The following is a 24,282-nucleotide window of genomic DNA, read 5'->3' on the forward strand; positions in this document are numbered from 1 at the left end:
GTTGAAAAATGTGATTTTCAGGGAAAAGAGATTCTGAACGTTTCTAAATATTACTATTCGTATTAAGGTAAAATATATTCCCAATACTGAGAAAACAATTTCAATATATTAATTTCAAGTATATTGAAATATAACCCAGGCAAAGCAAATAATAAATTTATCACTTTCTCAGTAATTTCTATCTAGTGATATGCCGATGAAATTCAAAAAGAAGACGAATTATTGTATTCGGTTTGGTCACTCGTTATGGTCCGCAATCAGTTGCCAGGGCAAGTGGTTAAGACGTTTAAATAGAACTGTGTTGAGAGATGTGATTTTCAGAGAAAAGGGATTCTGAACGTTTCTGAATATTACTATTCGTATCAAGATAAAATATATTCCCAATACCGAGAAAACAATTTCAATATACTAATTTCAAGTATATTGAAACATAACCCAGGCAAAGCAAATAATAAATTCATCATTTCTTAATAATTTCTATCCAGTGATATGCCGATGAATTCAAAAAGAAGACGAATTATTGTATTCGGTTTGGTCACTCGTTATGGTCCGCAATCAGTTGCCAGCGCAAGTAGTTAAGGCGTTTAAATAGAACTGTGTTGAAATATGTGATTTTCAGGGAAAAGAGATTCTGAACGTTTCTAAATATTACTATTCGTATTAAGATAAAATATATTCCCAATACTGAGAAAACAATTTCAATATACTAATTTCAAGTATATTGAAACATAACCCAGGCAAAGCAAATAATAAATTTATCACTTCTTGGTAATTTCTATCCAGTGATGTATACCGATGAATTCGAAAAGAAGACGAATTATCGTGTACGGGTTTGGTGGTCACTCGTTATGGTCCGCGAACTAGTTGCCAGGGCAAGGCGTTAACCGGCGTGGCGTGTTCTAAAAAGATCGACGAGTTTATCGTTGAGGCAGATTAGAAATTTCACAGCGGTCGTTTTTGATATCTTTTTTTTTTTTTTTTTTTTTCGTTGGATCCGTAAGTCGTAATTGGATCTCGAACGAAGGATTGAATCCTGCCTCTCATTCGCGAAATCCAGTCGAAAGATCATCTCGCGTGACACACGTTCCTTTTTTTTCTTTCTCTCCCGTCCGTGAAAATTGCCAGCTCGCATGCTCTCTCTCTCTCTCTCTCTCTCTCTCTCTCTCTCTCTCTCTCTCTCTCTCTCTCTTTTTCTCTCTCTTGATTACGCTCGTAGGCACTAGTAGCCTTAACCTTCGCGATAACCTACATCGAGCGAAGCGACGATGAGAGAGAAGAAAGTCATCGTAGATCGGCGCGGCGGTTAGCGTTTTCTACGTCGTCCTTGGCGCATTTCGGCCAAACGATCGAGGTGTCACTGCAAGAAGTGTCTGTTGGAGAGCGACGCGTCTCTCATCACACACACGCACACACATACACGCACGCACGCACTTCCTCTCTCCCCCTCTACTAACGCGTTTTGCAATAAACAACTTAACGATCTTATTTTCTTCTAAGCGAACAATCTACGAGAGGCGAACGACGCAGCCCGAGTTTCATAACGATTACAATATGAAACTTTATCGTTTCCCGCGTAATTGGATAATCCGTGTCTTTTATCTGGAGAGGTTACGCGACGCACAACGTTGAAATTCGAACGTTCGCAGAGATATACGAGAGACGTTATCGGGATTTTGCAGGATTCAACCGTAGACGCAGACAGGTGAATGACGTCTCGTAGAGATTTAGTCACCCGTTTTGGAGTAAATTGTCGTGACGTAGCGATTCTACCAGAGTGGCCCAAAAATAAATCCGTAATCTATTCTCCGCGGAGAACGCTCTGGCAGTCAACGTTTTGAAAGAAATGATTTTTAAAATCGTAATGAGAAAAAATCATGTTTGTACCTGAGTTTAGTCAGTTTTTTCTTCCCTTATATTTTAATATTTTGTTAAAAGGAAACTTTTGATCCACCCTGTATTTCCATCTGAAATATATCTCCGTCGTTTTTCGGCGACGTGAACAAACGAAAGTTGACTTGTACGCTACGAAGAGGGGGGAGGAGAGACGTTAACGTGGCAGTAATAATTTTTCTTTTTTTTTTTTTGTAGCTGAAGGGATTTCAGAGATTTCACCTCCGTGTATATGTTTTTTCGCGCATCGATATGGCTGCGAAAAAAATCATATCGCACGTGTTATTAATTTAGAAGAGATATTTTTAATTTTAGTTCAAGTACCAGAACTTGACGCGCGAAGGTCGGGGGGAAGAACAGACACGCGTAGATTTTGTAGAATTACAAAACTGTCTATTAAACGAATAATTTTTCGACCCAAGTAGGCGAATCCTTTTTTTGTTTTTGGTGAGAAACCTTTTCGTCGAGCTGCGTGAAAAATATGTCACTTCATTTGAGAGAATCTCCTTTACCTACGGGTCGATTATTTCCGTATTATGGGCCCCTTCTGTACTGAACAGCTTGCGTTCAAAACGACGGAAACGTTCAAGATGATAAATCGCCCTGTCGATTTAAGATTAAGATCTAGAGAACGAAGGAATCATCAAAAAAATGAAATTTTTCGTCCCGTTGATCTTATATATATATATAAAATCGTCACAATAAAATGTTTGCTCTCTCATCAAAGATCCAATGGTTCAACATTCAGATTTCCCAAAGCAGATTGAAGAAACTTTCCTCGCCTTGCGTCAGAGAGAAAAGCTCGAACCTCGTCCAGACATCCGGACGTGTCGGAAAGCCGTGAAAATCTGCCGAAAGCCGCGACAATGGCGAGAAGCTCGATGATCGACCTTCGTGGTCCAGCGTGTACCAATGGAGATGAAGGGAATCTTCATTGAGATAGCGAGCGGGTCGGTTTCGAAGGAACTCGTTTCGTTCGTATCGAGAGAGAAAGAGAGAAGGAGGAGAGCTCCCCGGCCGATGGCAAACGGTAATTGTTACGTAAGGGGGAACTCGCGAGCTGAAAACCGTGGCCATGTGCTTCGCTCTCTCGCATACGAGGGTCAGGACCCGAACGAACGAACGAACGAACGAACCAGAGTACACGAGGGGGGAAAACGCCGAGCGGTGCGCCCGTTCGAACGTCTAACTAGGCCGTTGAAGACGGCTATAGTACCATCTCAGTTAACCATCCAACCTATTCGCGTTCGAGTAGCATAAGCCAGTCAGTCGCGCGTCCGTTGGTTAACTACAGCTCTACGATCTGCAGGCTGTTCGAAAGAAGCAAGCTTCGCTGGCAAACTTCACAGGGGCGGGCGCGTGGTGCTCGTCAGAAAGCAACGGGATGTATGTATCTCGCAACAACTGTGTCACACGGTTGTCATCCAACATCATCTACAGTAGCGAAAATTAAACACTGTTTCTACAGTTTTCTGCATCGAAGGGAACACGTAGATACCTGGAGTTAATCGAAAAAAAAATATATATATATATATATATATATATATATATATATATATATATGCAAATTTTTATTTTTATATTTATTATTAAATAGTAGAGATCTACTTTGCAGAATTATAAATCTGTTGTGAAAATTTGTTTCATCTTTCAAGTAGCCATCATAACGATCATATTATTTTCGATATTTTTAATATTTTTGCATATTATTTACTTTCTATGTTTGTTCAAATTTACAAAAAAATCCGCGCAAAAATCCACGGTCTATCGATCATTTTCTAATTTAGAAATAATTACTTCTCGGACGTCAATAACGTGCTAGACGGGCGAAGGTCCATAAAGCTCTGCTACTTTCGATAATGTTTTTCTCAAACAGAAGTTCATCTTTTAGTTCCATTGGAAAACTGAATTTTAAAAAGGCGCTTACTACAATTCTAGGCAAAGGATGCACGTTATATTCGTCAGCGTATTTTAGAAATTCGCTCGCGAAAGTCTCGTCCAATTTCCTCGTTGTATCGCCTATTAATGTGACCATTAATATAAACCATATTTAATACAGATAAATGTACAGATATGTACCACCAATCGATGACATTTTATCTCGAGAAGAAACGATGTATTTGCTCTTTTTATCTACCATGACTCTTTTTTTCACAGAAATCAAAGCACGATTTTTATTCACGAGGTTTACTGCTGTCAAAATTACAACCAATTGAACATCGAACTACATGAAAACTTATGTCTACAGCGCGTCTGTAATACAATAAATAAGATACAATATCAATTGACAAATTCTGTTTCTATCTACAAAATCAAATTCTTCTGTATGATATTAAATGAATAGAAGTTAAATAGAGATTTCTTTTATCCTCCTAAAGAACATTATCATGAATATTGTATTTTGAATATTATACATTCATCATTTGCACCCTTCTACGTTTCCCAAATGCACAAAGATTCGCAGCCTAATGATCCAATTAAATTAACAATTTTTCTACCATCTATTTTTTAAATAAATCCAACATTATTATACATTAAAATAAAGACAATATTACTCGCTATTGATCAGGACAAATTGATTATAATTATCGTCGCATGCTGCAAACAGCCGAAAAAACTAAAATATCAAAACGTCGAATATTTGTTTTATTATTCCCCGAACGTTGAAACAACGAAATATTACACCAGCAATAAATCCACAAATGCTGGCGCCTTTATGTCCCATAAGGGTGTAGAATACCCTCTCGTAAACCATCCACCCCATGGTGGTTGTAATCCGACGCCGAAAGAATGCCAGGGCGATTTCATCCCCAAAGGATGAAACGACGAAATGGCTTATGCAGGGAAGTATCGAGCGATTTCTGGTGGAAAGGGACACTGACATAAGTGGCTCAATGGTCCGTGTCAGGACCATTTATGGGATTAGATTCGTAAACGTGAGGATTTCAGTTAAAAGGGTGATCACCAGAATGTTTTTCACCCGTTTATTAATTACCAGAATCGTTACTATCTTTATTACCATTCTCTAAATGTCCACAGCTTTCTTAATCAAACTTCAGTTCTAAATAATTTTATAATTGTTACAATTTTAAAATTGTCTCCAGCTCGAAATTCTTCATGCAAATGTTTTCCTTAATGTACCTTTTGGGAATATTTGCAATTAATGGTACAGGCACAACTCTTAAGCATCAAGTCGACGTCTGATAAACATTGTTTAAGAGCATTCTGCCACATAAGTCTCAAATTCAGAGTTGAGAATTATAGATTAAAATCCCTGACAGTCTAACATTTCAATTTTAGTTAACTTTGTCATCGTTTATCGTGTCGCGAATCTAATTTCTAACTATTAGAATACACTTAATTCATTCGACTTAATTCTCGTTGTTATTTAAGTTGCGTGCCTCTTAAAAATCGTAGCTGACAAACTTTCAGAAGTTTCGTTTCTTTCGTCGTCCACCGCCAGAAACGTGAATTGTTTTTCACCCGTTTATTAATTGCTAGAATCGTTACTATCTTTATTACCATCCTCTAAATGTCCATAGCTTTCTTAATCGAACTTCAGTTCCTCCAGTTCTAAATAATTTCATGATTGTTACAATTAAAATCGTTTCCAGCTCGAAATTCTTCATGCAAATGTTTTCCTTAATGTACCTTTTGGGAACATTTGCAATTAATGGCAACTCTTAAGCATCAAGTCGACGTCTGATAAACATTGTTTAAGAGTATTCTGCCACATCAAATTCAGAGTTGAGAATTATAGATTAAAATCCCTGACAGTCTAACATTTCAATTTTAGTTAACTTTGTCACCGTTTATCGTGTCGCGAATCTAATTTCTAACTATTAGAATACACTTAATTCATTCGACTTAATTCTCGTTGTCACTCCGGTTGCGCCTCTTAAAAATCGTAGCTGACAAACTTTCAGAAGTTTCGTTTCTTTCGTCATCCACCGCCAGAAACGTGAATTCGCGTAATATCTTCAGCTTGCCAAAGAACAAATGCAAACGCCACGGAGCCCCATGTTCCGCCAACATGTCCGCCGTTCACGTTGGCCACGCGTTATAGCGACGATCGCGAGCCACCTCGGGTTCAGTTCAGCTCGGCGCTTTGACCGCGCAACTCCACGTTCAGGAAATAAGCGTTGACTACGCCGAGTCACTCACTTTGACAGGAGGAACGCTCGCCCTGATCAGATCATTTCTCAGGGATTCCCACGAGTCACACAATCACCGGCGGACTATTGTTTTTCTTTCTAACGACCGGCTGGAAAAAAAGGTTCGCGAGGGAAACGGATTCGAGGTGAGTGACACTGACATCGACGATGTTTACTTGGATAATTTCCCGCCGGTAATCGGAATTTCGCGCGCAATTTTACGGACACGGACAAGAACGAAAACCGGACCAGCCGAATATCTGTCCCTTTTCTGCTCTGTATCGGGGCAGAGTTATCGAGGCAGAGGCGAACAATAGTGGGAGCAGTCCTTTGCGATGCAAAACAGACCCCATTGATAGTCGGATCTCGAATGACACACGCGATCCCTTAATGGCAATGCAATTGACTTTGCTTCGAGCGCGAAACAATTGGCAGAGGCCACTCCACAAGTTGGAAATACTTTAATTAAATTCTCAAACGAGATTTTTTTACTTAATGACATCGTCGTGAAATTTATATCATACTATAGGCAATGCAATTTGACTTTGCTTCGAGCGCGAAACAATTGGCAGAGGCCACTCCACAAGTTGGAAATACTTTAATTAAATTCTCAAACGAGATTTTTTTACTTAATGACATCGTCGTGAAATTTATATCATACTATAGGCAATGCAATTTGACTTTGCTTCGAGCGCGAAACAATTGGCAGAGGCCACTCCACAAGCTGGAAATACTTTAATTAAATCCTCAAACGAGATTTTTTTACTTAATGACATCGTCGTGAAATTTATATCATACTATTGTTGCTAAAATAACGATAGTATTATCCACAGGCTTCGAGCATTTTTTAATTCTTCAACTTTTCAATTTTCTTTTCTTTTTTTTTTTTTTTTTTTTTTTCTCGATCGTGCGAAACACTCGATCACTGTCCACGCAGTCCAAGCAAATTCGATGATATTCTGTTGCTCGCTAGTATTTTCCTCAACGAGTCTCATTGCCTTCGTCTAATGGAGCCAATTAGTAGACAGGAAGCTGTCGAAATCTTCGAATTTACGAAGTGTGAAAGCGTACTGACCAAATGACATTCGTAGTCGTAGAAGTAAACAATTTTATGGTTACTTCTGCTTCTCTCTTTTTCGTCGGGATACACCAGTGAACCAGGCCCCTGGCCAATTGCATTAATTTACGACTGTTTACATCATGAAGCATCGGGGTGTGCCATGAAGCCGGACCCACCACCATGAATTATGCATCGCAGGGTGGTTTCGGCTCCCTTTCTTCTCGTCCTTTTCTTTTTTTTTTTTTCTTTTTGCTCGCAGCCAACGCGCACGGGCCCTTCGACGCGACGAAATCGTTATCCCCGCCGTGATTTCTCAAAAGATCGACGATTAAAAGCACGCTTGCTTCAGAGTTTCAGAATTATTATCGTTTTTACACCGGTCGCGAGATATATCGCAACAGCTGAAAATTTACGTGCGCGTTTCTTCTAGAAAATCTCATCATAGTCTCGAAGATCAAAGTCCTTCTTTCGCAACGATCCTTTAAACTTTTGCTGTACGATCTTTTCTTTCGCGAAGAGTTGTAAAAGTTTAACGTATCGAATGTACGAACATCTCTCGCCGTTTTTCAGTATTCTCGCGAATAATAAAATTTGCAAATTCGACACTGTGTTGTTGACATGCTAACACTTCACAAATTGTCTGATTAATTATAAAATATTTCGTAATACATTTATAATATATTAATTAATACAAATTATAATTTAATAATAATATTAATAAATTATATATTTTATTATAATAAAATTTTATTTATTTTATTAATATAGAATGTTAATATAAATTATAATTTAATAATAATATTAATAAATTATATATTTATATTAACATTTTATATTAATATAATATTTTATATATTTAATTATAAAATATTATTTATCGAAACGAATATTAAAATTTGATTACAGAATGAAGAAGTTTCTGTCGAATTACCATTTCGGCCTTTGTAGAGTCGAAGAATTCGAAACTTATCTTTCAACTGAGCTAACTAACCAACTAACAAATAAAAAAGTCGTACGATTTTTATGGTGTTTGGCAATTCTTTGACACACGGTGCAATTAGCTGTTCGCCGTGAATTTATTTTAAGGGAACTGCACACCGAATTGAATTGATACGAGTTACGGTTAAACGAAAGCGACAGGACGATGATTAATTTAATTGTGCTTTCGCTCGGTCGTTCGTTTTTTGCCTGTCTGCTCGCCTCCCTGTTTCTGACGTTCAATTCTTCTCAATCGCCAAAAGCGAGGCAGACTCTGCGAATTTTCGTCGTAAGCAGTCCGCAACCGAAGCGCGTTCATTCAGTGAAACGAGATAGCAAGGTTGTTTCGCGTAACAGTGTCAAATATTGCACGGAAACTCGTCGAATATTTTCTTTTTCTTTTTGCAGTTTCTTCGTTTCAAATCTTCCTCGCCTCGATATATCTTCATTTGCCCAGTAAAATTCACAGTTTCCTCGTATCTTCTTCATATCTTTCTTGCTTCGACGTCTTCAATTCTCTGACAAATTGCAATTTCTTTATTACTTCGATATCTTATCTCAACAATGTTGCTTCAGTTTCTTGGTTTCAATGCCCTCTTCAGAAAGGACGGTCACGTTCATAGTTATCAAGGGACGAAATGCTGAATATTCGTGTTGGTTTTCATTTGACAAACGATCGAAGTTTCTGGCCCGTTTTTCTCGACGATACTATAACACAAGACCTATGACAGTTATTACGCGTGTGAACGAAAGCAAAGATGTAATAACACCTCGTCTTAAGACGCGATTCTTGCGTATCCGTTCGACATCCGCTGAATCGTTGAATTCGTAAACGTACAAAATGAATTCTTTTTAGAATTCTAAAAGGAATTATCTCTACGAAGAAACTAAATATTTCGGATATTTTAATCTGAGCACCATCTCTGCTCAGATTTTTTTCTCTTTCGTTCTCTCGACGTTACAGTTCAATATATAAGTTTAATATAATACAAGTTTATCGAATATTCACTGTCGAAATTACTAGATTGTCTAATACACAGTTGATACGAACCGATTATAATTTATCTATAGTAAAGTTTTCAAAGCCTTCATATTAAAATAAAATAAAATATAACTGCATTTGATATTAAAATAAAATATAACATTATAATATTAAAATAAATTAGAATATAACATTATTAAAATACAATATAACTGCATTAATATAACTCGCAACACACGAGAAACTAAAATTGTAATTCAATTCACGAACGAAGGAAACGGACTTTCGAATATTTCCCAGGTGGCTGACACTCTAAGCGCAACAATCTAAGTACAATTTTTCGTTCTTCGTTCTTATCAATCTCGACATTCTCAAAGCTCTCATCTCGTTTCGTCTCCGAATATCTCGAATGTCATCAGAGTCCGATCGGAGGAGGGGACGCAATTGCGTGAAACGCAATTTGCAAACAAACTGCACATTTAAACGGCAGGCAAGATCCAAAGGTATCCTCCTCTCTGTTTGTACGTATGTATATATCGATGCACGCGTCTCTGCGTGTGCACTCACAGAAGCCGGTTCGAATAAACGCGCGGGCACGTATGTACATTCAGGCGAGTGTGTGCAAGCGTTGAGACACGCGTGTCCACGCTCGCGAGGGTGATATCGAAATACTATCGCTTCCCACGCGAGAACGAGCCACGATTCTGTCTGGCCGGTGCGTCCAGTGTTCACGTGCGTGCGTAAAAGCCACCTTATTGGGAAACTTTAATGGCTAAACTGCTAGACCACGGCCAGCCGGCCGATATGGCCGGGCATACTTTATGCATCCGACCATATTTGCCCTACGATTCATATCGTGACAGCCGAAGATGGATTCGGTAACGAGTTCCTTTCCGTGAGGAAATGCTGCTTTCGCAACAGCCCTCCACGATCCGTCCTAACGGTTCGATTATATTCCTCCTGTTTGCCAGAATTAAGTTGACAGATTTAGTATTAGAAGATCAGTATTGTATCCGTTATTTAGTGTTAGCAATTATGTTTAAGTAGTAGATGCGAGGATGCGTGGAGGATGAGTAGGAGCTTTGTAGAAAAACAATAAAGATCTATCTATCTATCTATATTCCTCGTGCTTTCAAACTTGACAGGGAAAAAAAATCATTTGAAAATTAATTATCGTATACTCGAAATTCAAACAATTCTCCAGAGTGCGGATATAGTTGTCAGAATATAATTAAAAAAGAACCTCGGTAAAAGTATTATTTTGTATATACTAAATCTCGCGAAAAGATATATCAAAGATGTATTTTATATATCTTTCCGTGTTATCATTCAACTATCGCTAATCTAACGTCAAATAGGATATTAATATTACGTAATGCGTTGTTAACGTTGCGTGATGTTTGTCGAATTTAAAAAAAAAAAAGATTGGTAAAAGCTTGAGACTCGTAATGGACAATACGTTTCACTCACATGTATTAAGAAATATCAGCGGTTCTGAAACAGAGTAAAAATATGATACGCCTGAAAATAGAGTAACGAGACGCGAAGAATAATTGCAAGCGGGTAGGGGGCAGCACTCCGCTGTTCTTTGTACTTGCACGCTTCAAAGCGTGAATCGAGTCGCGTCTTCGCGCTCGCATGAGCTCGCTTTGAACTGGCAGGCTTGACTACATTACGACCACGCTCGCCTGTAAATTCACCTTTTCTTTCCTTCGTTTCTTCTTCTTTTTCCCTCCCTCTTCTCGAAATGGACGGCTCTGGCCGCCTTTTTTCCCCCGGTACGTACCTAACAGTGGAATGCGGGCGACTCGCGTCCAAGACGAACAAAGAGGAGTCGATCCGATTTTCTGTCGGCGGATAGTCTTCCCCGAGGCCTCGAACTGGGTCACACGCAAATGGATTTTCACGATAATGCTTAATTAACGGGCAAGACGACACGTCAATTAGGTCGTTAATTGACTAACGCGACAAATCAACCGTCTCGTCGATGGTACACGGTGTATTTGTTAGATGGCGGATTTTTGTGCATTTCTGAAAACGAGAAATCTGATGACGCAGAAATACAATATGAAAATATATACGTGTTCATCTTCGAAAATTTCAAGTTGGACTTATATTATTATTTATTATTATAAATATTTATAATAGTAAATAAATTGTTAAATTAATAAAACATATGTATAATGTATATAATAATATATATATAATAAAATATTATTTATTATATATATAATTATATTATTATATTATATTATAATTTATATTATTTATTATATATATATAGTATTTTATTATATAATAAATAAATTGTTAAATTAATAAAATATATATATAATACTATATATATGATAAAATATTATAATAATAATAATTAATATAATATTATTTATAAAATATTACATTATATTTATTATATAATATATAATAAAATATATACATTTTCTGATGACAGATCTGGAAAAACGTTTATATACTTCTGTTCTGTCGTGTTAAAGATACTAATGTACATTGATCGATGAATTTTCCTGATATTTCTTCGAAAATTTCTCCCAATTACTTTCTACTCTTTCTAAATTACTTTCTAATAATAATAACCAGAAAGTAGTTCACAGGCTTCTGCCGGAGAGTCTTCAAACTATTTACGCAAATATCGAATTTTTTTATAATCACTAGGGTGTGTAACCTAAGAAGAATTCTGTTTCGTGCATAATCTGGATATCTTGTATGTATTCTTCGTGATCATGGTACACAATTATTTTATCCGCTTCAATTATATGCTCGATGTCTTAAAACTTGCCTGGTGAGTCCCTCTCTCGATCCCTCGAACCAATTCTACGTAATGCATATTAATTGAGATTCGAGGGACGTCTTGTTAAATAATGCTACACGTGGCCCGACTGTGTGTACGACCGCCTAACAAATAAACGAAAGCGCAAACGAACGTACAGCTGTTGGCTTCTAGCATGAAAAAAAAAAAAAAAAACACCTTATCCTGTACTCTGACTAATACGTTGACGTCACTGTACAATCGATAAAATAAAATCAGACTGCCCTCGGAAAATCCTCACGAAGAGGATTTGTATCTGAATTTATCCTTTCCTTTCGAAATGTTGAATGTTGATTATTTCATGAAATCCAGAGCTTCGTGTACAGTCGATCAATTTTACTTCTGTTCAAAGAATTATTTCCATCCGAGGAAGTAAATTGTTATCTTCCTCAGAGGCGTTGAATATTAAATCGCATGCTTGTTCCAACAAAATTCAGAGCCCCGTGTGAAATATTTGACTCACATATTTCTACGGTAGAAGCAAAAGAATCTTGCTGCAAGGCGTTCAAGATTATCCTGGCGCTAGCTCCGTTCGGAATATTGATTCAACGAGAAACCGAGAGTGATTCCAAGTCTTACTCTGGGAGGACTCTGTTCACGGTGATGGGAAACGCGCGTGCAAGTCGTTCGGAAAGCGAATGCACGGTGCATTCTAATCTTCCAACCGGCTGCACCGATCCGAGCAGCGTTGTTGTCGGCTTCTACCGAAGGAAACCAGCCCCTGTGGCAATCTCACCGATCTGGAATGGATTCGTAATCGCTCGTTAATGCGAGTTTCCAAGGAATCAGAAGCTACAGAGTAATCGGAGAACGACGATTGACCTTGGCGACAGAGCTTATTGCTCTCCGACAGAAAAAAAGTATAAAGAGAAGAAGGAGAGTCTCAACTGTCTATTGGTTATTCCTTCTTTTCTCTCTTTTCGCATCGAAAGGAATTTCGATGCAAGCGGCGAAGTTTATCGCGCGATTCGTTTCAGATTTATCAAGAGTTCTCCGAGTTCATAGCACTTTGCGCGGACGGTTTTATCGCGATTTTCAGGAAATGCCCACTTGCTACTTCCAGCGAGCCGAAGCTGCGATTATTGCAATTTAATAAATTACGTTATATTTAGGTACGAAGCCGAGTGAATTTCGTCACTGTCATGACACGAAGCTTTCTTGAAACTAAAAAATCAAAGCGATCAATTTCTTAATTTCATTATATCAAGCAGATAGATGTTTGGTATTTAATAAATTATATTACATTTAGGTATGAAGCCGAGTGAATTTCGTCACTGTCATGACACGAAGCTTTCTTGAAACTAAAAAATCAAAGTGATCAATTTCTTAATTTCATCAAGTAGTTAGATGTTTGGTATTTAATTGCAGATATTTTTTAGAAGGTTGATTGATCATCCTAAAGTGTCTATGATCTGTACACTGGATGTACTGGAAATGTAAAATCAATATACGTCAGCAAAAATATGTAACAATAATATTTAGAAATATAGCAACATTTGTAACACACTAAAATAACTCACCGAGACAAAATGTCCAATAAAACAAAGATCTATTAATAATACTAAAAAATAATTACACTGGAACAATTTCATTAAACCAAAAGTCTACTATCCTAATGATATTTAAAAATGCAATAATTTAAAAAAAATTATCGGAAATCCAACGACGTTCATGATACACTAGGAACAATTTAAAAAGATAGATTATTCGATGAAACAAAAATCTTGAAAAAAAAAAATTAGTAACGCTTGTAACAAAGGTGAAAGAAAGAAGAAAAATCTCCTGGCTACGTGAAAAGTACATACGTACTACGAAATTTTCTACTATCTGCCAAGTCCCTAACTGCTCGTTATCTTATTTACAAATTACCTTGGCAAATCGAGCGTCGCTTCGAAAAATTGACTCGTCATTTTCGGCGTGTGTATGCACACGCGTTCCGCGGTAAAACGCATTAACATTCCGTAACATAAGCCGGCAGTCTGCACGCGTATGCCAACGACACTCGCGGACGCGTGTGTCCCATTTGTACCAACACGTATCCAGAAATCAATTTATATTTATGATGTATCGAGGCTCGATGACACAGCGACTGGCTATGCTGGCTCTCTGAACCAGCCCGGGACCTAGCAGGAACAAATGGAAAGAGGAAGGGCATGAAACGATGGGAACCGGGAGCGCCAACAGCGAATGAAAACCGTCGGCTCGCGTTGGAGAAAAATAGAAGCACGCGCAGCATCATTTTAACGTGTTAGCAACGAACTTACGAAAGTTGAATCGACGTGGAAGAATGAATCTTGCGGATTTTTGTCGCGCGCGCGTTACGTAAAATAATTTTAATCGAACGCGATTGAAAACCAATCTGAATGTACGTGGTTTAAAAGTCAGCGGTTCTGTGAAAGTAATTTCAAAATCTAGCATGGAATGGATGGACAAGTTGTACAAAATATTCTAGAATTTTGTCGACGCTGTTGTGAAACACGTTCGTGACTATATCGACGAATGTATTTAATACAAGTATATATTTCATAGGGACGTGATTATATCAAAAAAGTCAGTAAGACCGTCTTTAACACTTATTGTATCATATCATAAGTGATGATATTGATCTTTTGCAGCATAAATCTTGCAATTTCTATATACACTTTAGACAAAGTGTTTCGTTGCAATATTAAAGAAATTTCACGAAAACATTCACAGAAGAAGAAACAAGTATATATTCGAATAATTTAAATTTGGTGAATCACTTGTATTCCTCCTGCATACAGAAATCTTCACTCTCGTACCAGCAACAGACGACAGTAATTCCCAAGAATGAAGGATAAAAATTCCAAGAGAGTTCCAAGTACCTATCAATGTCCACGAAGGGGACGAAGCGGCCACGTAGACGCACAGTTGGAGCGTGCGATCGGCCATTATCTTAATTGCCGGACTTAAGCTAGATGCGCTTGGAAATCACCGTTAAGCTGGTCGTCTTGCTCGTGGTACCTTAATTATCTCGTGGCGGTCGTTCCACTGGAGAGGCGCCTAACATTGAACTGTTATCACGAGGAGCTGAGCTCCGTCCTGAATAAGGCTCTCTCGCCTCGGAAGTATGTAATCCTTCCTGCTTGGTCGCGTCGATCGTTGATCTTTAACCCTTTATATTCGGCAAAACGACTCGTCGTTTAACATCCGGTAATCGTTGCACGCGCCGGCGATCAGCGTGTGAATTATGCAACGATTCTATCGTTTGCTTGATGAGTCAAACTCGAATCGATAGACGTGGACGAGAAAAATAGAAAGAAGACTGATTGATTATACGAAATCTTGATAAGTGATAACTATTTTTTGAAATGATCAATTATACATTATACGATACTTTTATGTTTCGCGACATCTAGAGAGTATTTTGTGAAAATTAATTATTAGTAAAATTTGCATGATTGATACATTACAGATGATTGTAGTAATTTGTGTTGGATTACTGAAGTTTCGGGAATTTAATTTAATTGATTCGACGTTAATTTAAGTCTGTCAAACTATTAATTTAAATTTGATAGTTCATGTCTCGTCTCCCATGATAGAGAGAAGTTAGGACCAAAGATTTCAAAATTTATGTGGTTCCCGATGGCCAATGACATATCGATCGAGTGCGTAATTTAGTGGACAGAATGCGCACGGTATTTTCCATGTTTTTATAAAAGAATATATTGGGGACGTGGAATGCCGTAGCCTTTTCGAAACAGATTTATGGGGATAGGCGTGGCTGTTCCAGGAACGCAAATCGTTCTACGAAACTGTAAATCTTCCGGTGAACAAAAGGAAATTCAGCTTGGTAATCCGCCATCGACGAAACCTTGAATTAAAAGTCAAGGAAATCGAAGAAGGAACGTGTGGAACGCGCAGGGACCCAGAATTAATCGCTTTTAGACACTCGTCCGTTATAGAGCATCGGGCATACATAATACACGATAAAACTATTCACAGATTGTAAATGAAAAGATTGTTATAAAAAATGAAATTAATTTACGTAATTGTCACGTATTTACATTATTTGTCTTTCAAGTTAAACTAGAATAAGTAACGAATAAGATAATTGAACCAAATTGACAATTTTAGAAACGTTGGAAGACTGACAAGTCTTCAACTCTAAAGTAAAAACTTAGATTCTACAATTTTATGAAATTTACAGCAATCGAAATATTTTTCGATTAAACTACTTCTGGTAGATTAATTACAACAAATGCTACATCTTCTATATTTCTGCGTATTACGCGTGGATTCTATGCGGTTTTAATCTTCCGCAAATGCAGAGAAATTCGCAGTCTGCTAAATGCAAACGTCGTCTCGATGTTCAAAGCACGTAGCTTAGCCCTCTATGGGCCGAGTTTTTTTCTTAAATATAAAAAAATTTATGCAATTATAAACCTATGTATGCAGATTAAAAAAAAAATTTGCCAGTTTAAACAATTTTATTATAATTAATGCACTTTGCAACTTTGAAGTAACAACGGTTTACAATATTTGCATCTCTCTGCATAAAAGCTTAAGCGTGAAATTCCATAAAACAGTTTGCACTTGGCGTTAAACATGGATGTACGTTGCATTTGGAACATTTTATTTCTGTAACTCCTTTATACCCCGGCTTTTTGCAGCGTTCTTTGTTGTCCGTCATTGTTATTGATTATCTCAGAGACATCATATAATTAAGACGCATACGTCATCTTGTGAAAAAACTAAAATTATTTGGTAAAATGTCGATATGTTAGCATGTGACCTGAAAGTTACACAGGCCTATAGAAGGTTAAGGAATTACCGAGAGGCGGATTCGCGGAATCGTTTTCCCAAAATATTTAATCGGGCATGATCGGCTGAAATCACGATAAATTACTGTCGGATAAAATCGACGGTGTGCACGCCAGGAGGAGGGAAATAAAAGGAAAAAAGAAAGGGGGAGAATCGAGAAGAAGAAAAAGAAGAAGAAGAAGAAAGTGAACCTGGGAGGATCTCTCGATGGAAAGAGGGGACGAAAATAAGAGAGTGGAGAAGTAAGAGAGCACCTGTCCAACAGCTGCCTTGCAGATGGTCTGCATCGTTGTTGGATTATGCAACGAGTAGGTGTCTTGTGTTTCTGTAATCGAACGCCCAATTGTTTTACACGCTTGCTTGCTACGTTGTTATACTGCTAATTTCGACGGATCTCAATTGTACTAAATTAGAGAGCTATCGACAGTCACGATAGCGAGCAAAAGTAATCGGTATCATTAGACCTCCATTAGAATTATAACCTCTGTCACGAAGAGTGTAAAACATAAAGTGAAATACTTTAAATTCTAGTGTAAATTATGTTACGAATTTTTTAATAAGTTAGATTTTATTAGATTGCGAATTTTTATGCATTTTTAGATCGAGAGATTGATTCATTTTATACACTGTTTAATTAACCACCCGTCACAATTAATCTAAATTAATCCCACTATCAATAAAAAAAAAAAAAAAATTAGAAATTTCTAACGGAAGAAGACAGAAGACATACTGTGCTGCATTTAATAATTTTTCGTGATAAAGAGGTTCAAAAAAGAGGCGAAAGAGTAAACACGCGAAGATGAGGAGGGCTCGTATTTTTTCATAGAGATATTATGTAAAAGCATGGGATTAAAGATCCTGACTGCCCCTTGGAAATAAAGAATGCTCGTAAAGCACACGACCGCGGGCCGGAAACGTGTGATTTGAATTTACGAGTGTGGAGTTCGCACTGGCCGTCGACTTGCGCCTTTCTGATAACGAGCTGCCGGACAGAGGACCCATTGCTGGATGACTAATGGTTCGAGCCTCTTGTCCACGGCCACAACGCGAGAGAAAAGGAAAGATATCGCATTCCGCGATGCCCGAGGCGAGGAAGAAATTTACCAACGTCGCGGAAATCTTATTCTTCTTCACTGATTCTTCGCCTTCATTTACCTGAAGCAGACTGAAATCGAAGCAGACCGACTTCACGTCTAAATTTGTCCCCTCTGGAAATTTTATTGAGCCTCAACACGTTCGCTACGACCAAAGGATATACAACCAGTTACAAGTATATACGAGAGTTCTGTTTTTTTTGTATTTTTCTACAATACATTCAATTTTGTGTATTTATGAGAAATTACGAATTTGTTATAATATCCACTGGATGAAATCTAAAATTATTAATCTCTACATAGATTTCATTTGTTTGTCCGAATTTCGCGAAACGTATTCGTCTATTTTGAAGTTTGAAACGAGATTGTAAGGTAATTTTAAAACGTCACGCATGTCACCGATGGCAGCGAACGTGTTAATTCGATCAGAAACCTTGCCACTCGATCGAGTAGAATTTCGTTCCACCTAGTTTAGAGGCGTACTACTTCGACCTGCTCCCTTCCGACGAATTAAACATCGAAAATTAATTCAGCAAGGGGACTCACGTCGAGACAATGGGGCCCTACTGCATTCAACAAAGGCGTGGCAAGCCACAACAATGAACGCAACGATTAAAATGGAAAAAAGAAGTAAGAGAGGCTGTCGAACTACAGTCAACCTACATGCAAGTGGTCTGATCAGTCTTATCTACAGTCCCGTCCTCCTTCGAACTTTGAATGGTTAATTCAAACCGCGATCTATTAACCCATTAAGGGCATCTAACGTCACGTTTCATGCAACATTTCATTTGCAAATCACTCGAGTGTTATTTCGATCAATGTGCAAAATTTAAAGAAACCTTTAAATTCTAAGAAATTTGAAGGGACTTTAGATCCTAAGTTAAAATTCTCAAATTCTAATACTTTCGAAATTCAAAGTGTTCTGAAGTGTTCGAATACTTAAAATTCTAAACTTTTATAGAATACAGAATCGTAAGATTCTAAAACTCCAAAATCCCAAAATCCCTTGGGATTCTAAGATTCTGAAATTTTAAAAATCTGAAATTCCAAAATTCGAAAATTTCGATGCTGTTATTAATTAGCAAAACTAAACACTTTCGACATTCTAATACCAGACACTTGATAGAAAAGAGAAAGACAAGAGTACAGTGCCACGTGTTTTTTTTTTTTTTTTTTTTTTTTTTAGAGCAACGACAGATGTTCGATGGTGGAACAAGTTTGAGGCGATCTTGTTCCCCCGCGAGGTCACGAGTTTCTATCCAGCAGTGAATCGACGTGTCTTCCGGTGTCAGAGATTCATTAAATTCAAACGTGAACTCGGAGACAGTATAAATACAAACAGCGATTAAGGGGCGATCCTAAGTAAACCGAGCTTCTGGAGTGGCTCTCGAGGAGGTCGCGCAAGAAATGATAAAAATAAGACTGGCAGATGTACAGCGTGAAACGAATTTAATTAAACATCGTTGCTCCCCACAGTTACCACTGAAGGCGATACGATTATTGCTTGGTTTCTCTCTTTCGTTTTTAGTATAGAAAAAGTTGAACTTCAAATTTTTAATACGGGAGCCGTGGAAAAACAATTAAAAAATTTTATTTTATTAATCAATCAGAAAATTGTTCTTTTTATTTGCTGCTGAGAATTAAGTACGTGTTTTTCGTTGGTCTCTTGAATATTTTAAAGATATCGTATGTATACAGTTGAGTTTTCAATGCTGTATACAGTATTATATTGATTATATTGATTAATTACCAATACTTTAAAAAATTCATAGATCTAGATCTAATTGTCTCCTTTCTGATTAAATATTCCTCTCTTCATCATTAGTTTCTTCTTTGCTCCTAACTGCGTTATTCTTCTTCTTCTATTTTTCTTTAATGTCACATCGATAGCGACGACGGTGCCATTGTAGCAGTTTATGTTTTTGAGATATTTTAATACTCTTTGTATGTTTTGAGAAGTCAGGTTTATGTTTGCATTGATTCCATATTTCTGTCTTTGGGTTTCTATGGTGTGGCATTCGTGCAGTACGTGGATTATTGTTAATGGGTGGTTATTGCAACCAATGAATGCAGGTGGGTGGTGTAGTTTTTTTGATTTTGTGTTCATGTGTCAGCTTGGTATGACCGGTTCTTAGGCGTGTGATAATTATTTCTTTTTTCTTGTTGTTAAAATTTGGTGTTTGCTGGTGAAAGTCTTGGATACTTTTGTGTAGTTGGGTGCTTTTAGATGTTTTCCATCTATTGTTCCATTCATTTTTTGCTACTTTTTTGCAATGGATTATTTGGTCGTCGCAGGGGATTGGAAGATGGTTGCAATTGTTAGTAAGTGAGGGAACTGTGGCTTCTTTTGGCTTTTTCATTTCCTTCTATTCCTTGGATTATTATTAAGTATCGAAAGTTATAATAATTCATAAAATTTTTAATTCGATTTACTTCTATCAAAAAGAGTAAAAAATACTAAGTAAAATCACAATAAATACCCGAAATTTTAGCAATTTAACACAAATTACAGACGGCAACTCATTTGAGGCGTCGAGATATAATAAAAAAAAAGGCGTTGCAATATTCAGTTAGAGATATGACGAGAAATCCCACGTGTCGTTGCATGAATAAAAAAATAGCACAGAATGAAGTCAAGGAACCCTTCTTTTTTTTCTCATACAAATATCACGTTATATCGTGGCCTACTGATTCGCCACGTTGCGGCTACATCAAAGAGAGTCGCTCATCCGACGCGAAGGAATGAAAGCGATTAAGTTTGCGGTGTTTAAAGGGGATCAAAAATCTCAAGGGTCGTGGAGAGAGTAGCACGCGTTCGACAACGAAGGGCCATCGCCCACTAAATCATTCACAGGGCACAAACATAGGTTCATCTAAAGTTAGAAAGCAAAATAGGTCAGTTTTGAGGGAGGGGCAGATTTCCGATTGATCTTTCCAACTTTCGTTCTTCGGCACAATAAAACGCGAGAAGCCTTTGTTGGATAGAATATAGGAACCGAATTTTTAGATCAATAAATTCCGATTTATTTGTAGAATAAAAGGGAATTCCTTTAGAAATTTCCGAGGACGGAGGAATTTTATTTAAATAATTGTTCAAATAAAATTCTCGTTCCCTTTGTTACCCGATTTGTTACTTCGTTTTAAACGATGGTATCTAAATAATAATATTTTAATTAGTAAAATTAAATAAGTAATTCTGTATCCTATTAGACATCTCGAAAATATCAATTATTAGATGAAATTGACACTTTATAAAAGAATCCAGACGGGTCTAAAAAAGTTGCTCCCTCTCCAGTAACTGAAATTGAAACTAACGAAATATTAGTAAGAAATTATTATTGACTCGCCATATTTATTTCAGTCGTTCAAATCTTCTCGAATCCTTTCGAATTTGAAATTCCAAGGAGAGAAAGATACGGTATTGATAGAGCATGCCGTCAAATCGAAACAGAACATGAGAATGTCAGCTCGAATTTCCTTCTTCACCGATCGAAGTCGTTTCGATTTGGATCGGCGCGAACGTGCTCGTCGGTTTTACGATCGGTCGCAAGAAAATGACGCTTTATTCGTCGGCATGGGTGTTCACGATTCTCACTAATTCGGAAAATAAAAAATCGAAACCGGTAACGCGGAGGGAGGGTAGAAACGAGAGAGAAGGAGGTGCAACGGCCGAGCTTTTTAACGACTTTACTTTTAATGCCGGTCTGTTCGTCGGTTCGCAGGAAAAGGCATCGGTACGTGACGTTTCCCCGAAATATTATGTGAGTGGCGTTTATTCTCGCGCAGTTGCCCGAAACGTCGAATCGTTGACCTCTGGCGAATTTTATAAGTCGCACACACGAATCCTGCCTCGTAACAAAGTCAACTTGGATCGAATCTGACTAGGCAAAACTAGTAGAAATTAATCGACAATGAATTTCTTACTTCTCCATGATGCTTCCATTTAATTTCCTATTTTAATTCTAACTACATTTCGCTCCGCTATATTAGATTTTAATTCTCTGATAATAAAATTCCATTGCGTTATCTCTTGAGGGAAAACCGCGTTACTTATGGAGTGATCTAATAGTTGAAATATGCTGTCCAACTATGGAGAACGGTAGTAATTGCAAATGTACCGGTGCTCAAAATCCAGACTCTCGCTCATTTTTCATTTCAATTACACTTTAATTATAAAATTACCGGGATGTAACGATTTCATTTCTAATCGTCATGTCAGAACTTCGAGTTAGATTAAGAAATATTTTCATGATAGACGAGAAACTCTATAGAGAAAGCAGTATGTGCTGCTTGTAATTATCAATTTGTACATTTCGATAAAATTTATGTGCTGCAGCTACATGCTGATCAAAGCGTCCCGATTATATGTTTCGTCCTATCTTCAAATAGTCGTGCAGTTGCAATGAAACGTGATATTTTATTAGAAATTCTGTCTTTAAATAGGTATTAAAACCGAAACAAGAGAACCATTGACTGTATCATAAAATACTGTACATCGTTTAATGTCAATGAACGCTAACTCGTTAAACTCTGGCGATCGAAGCAGTAAAAGTTCGTATATTTACCATATAAATTAGTTCTTTGACGGATATTGCTTTTCCCCCGCCGACATATTTACAATTATTCTAAAGAGAAAAATGTTGCAGGAGGAGATTAGTGCTCGAAGGATGGCATAGATGTACAATCGAACGGCAGCATGTGCTATGTGATAGTCACTGGTCGTAGTTTACTGTGGACGTTGCTGTCCCTGGTGGCGTTAATGGCAGTTTTATCGGCGCTCATCACTCCAAAATGGCTCATTGGACCGCAAATAAAAGACACGAGTAACTATTTTCTCTTGTTTAATCATTAGCATACTGCCGAACGTTCAAACGTGCGTATATTTAACCAAGTACTTAGCGCACGTGAGTCACAGAGGTATTCCCTTCGCAATTGCCAACCGCACGTGTGCAGGATTCGTATCTTTTTATATTAGTGAGAATGTTAATAATAAATTAAGTTTAATTGTCGTAACGTTCATCCGTCGGGCTTCCGTTAGAAAATTTGGAAGTGCGCGTATTATTTATTTGACATCTAACATTCATTTTAAATGATATTTTCATTTAATACACAATTTAAAACGATCTTCTACTCTCATTTCATCTTTTCTAATCGCCTTCGTAAAAATATAAAATTACAGAAACATTCGCAATTATATTGTACATCGTTATTGAAAAGAATTTTGAAATTCTTATTGATAATAATTAGATGGGTAAGGACATTTTCACGATTCATTTTTGATTAGAATATTAATATCTCGTGTTTTACCACGATGGGATTTCGCAGTCTTTTCACTTGCATCTTTCCAGAATTTATTCCTACTCCAGAAATCTGAACGAATAAAGAATTGATATTTCTGTCTATTTAATTTCCAATCGTTAGAGAACGGGTCGGAGTTTTACGTGCCAACAGTCGGGATTTTCAATCGCTGCATCAAGCTGCACGGTAAGAAGGCTCACTGCGCGAATTTCAACTTGGACGGCTTCGCCACGGATTCCAGCGTGTTTCCAGGCTGCTGGAAAGCCTCGTACTTCTTCTTGTCTCTTGGCTTGGCGATCATGTCGACGACGGTGCTGGCGGCTTTGGTCGGCTGCTGTATGCAAAGCATCGGCAGAAAGAGCATCTTCAATTTGGCCGGTGTTGCACAGGTTATCGCTGGTAATGTTTCAAATGCAATTGAAATTTTTTTTTTCGTTTCGTCGAGTCCTTTTTCTTTTCTTCAGTTATCAATGTTATTTTGTTTTCTATTCACAGGGATATTTTACTTGCTCGGGATGATTTTGTATCCCGCGGGCTGGGGCGCGGAAAGGGTTCAGAGGATCTGTGGACCGGAAGCTGACGCTTTCTACCTCGCCGAATGCTCCCTAGGTGATAAAAATTAAATCTTTGCAGCTTTACGATACTCTAATCTTTAATAGCAGGCAGACTTTAATTTATTATCGCGCGAAGGAATTGAAAGAGGTATTATACAACTTTCAGGTTGGGCTTTCTATAGCGCCATAATAGGAGTTGGACTGACGTTCGTTTGCGCAGTGATAAGTGGCCAAGCAGAGAAGTCCACAGCTAGTGACAAGGTTCAGGACAAGATGAACGAAGGAAAAACTTTAATCTGTCTCGCGTGAAACTAGAAAGACTGGGGAATATCGAGAATATCCATATCTTCACTGGCGGAGCAAGGATAAAGAAAACGCTCTTACTTTTCCTTGGATCTGTGTCAAAAAAAAAAAAAAAAAAAGAAAAAGAACTTATCGTGGGACCAAATCAATTCGACTGAGACTCCGTGCCAGTTTTTTCCCAGATTTTCAATTAAAATGCAAACGTTATGATCGTTTTAAGAGGAGTACAGTCAACTGTACTTTACTACTGCCATTTTGTATGCAAATAAATGTATATGAAACAGATATTCATAGGAAATAAGGTATAAGAGAAGAATAATATTGTGCAAGAAAGAAATAAATCCGGATGCTGTTAAA

At 37.5% G+C, this 24,282-nt stretch overlaps 1 protein-coding gene and 1 long non-coding RNA gene across 3 annotated transcripts in view; both read left to right on the plus strand.

Annotated features, from left to right (window-relative positions):
• The window catches only part of LOC122531801, an 8,040-nt gene extending 4,644 nt beyond the window's left edge, over window positions 1-3,396 (plus strand). The window contains exon 3 of the long non-coding RNA XR_006307402.1: window positions 2,900-3,396. This is a non-coding gene — a long non-coding RNA (uncharacterized LOC122531801). The remainder of the gene's footprint in view (window positions 1-2,899) is intronic.
• A 2,601-nt stretch (window positions 3,397-5,997) lies between these two features.
• LOC122531799 (LHFPL tetraspan subfamily member 2a protein) lies at window positions 5,998-24,282 on the plus strand. Of its 2 annotated transcripts, none has more exons than XM_043660004.1 (5): window positions 5,998-6,190; window positions 22,417-22,593; window positions 23,192-23,467; window positions 23,564-23,677; window positions 23,789-24,282. In XM_043660004.1, the coding sequence occupies exons 2-5, from the start codon at window positions 22,467-22,469 to the stop codon at window positions 23,929-23,931; spliced, it is 660 nt and encodes a 219-aa protein (XP_043515939.1). In that variant the 5' UTR covers window positions 5,998-6,190; window positions 22,417-22,466; the 3' UTR covers window positions 23,932-24,282. The 2 variants fall into 2 exon arrangements, with proteins under 2 accessions (XP_043515939.1, XP_043515940.1); XM_043660005.1 differs by lacking the exon at window positions 5,998-6,190 and adding an exon at window positions 22,300-22,321.

The sequence above is a fragment of the Frieseomelitta varia genome, unplaced genomic scaffold (assembly GCF_011392965.1).
Source record: "Frieseomelitta varia isolate USP_RPSP 00005682 unplaced genomic scaffold, Fvar_1.2 scaffold_417, whole genome shotgun sequence".
Taxonomy (NCBI): Eukaryota; Metazoa; Arthropoda; class Insecta; order Hymenoptera; family Apidae; genus Frieseomelitta; species Frieseomelitta varia.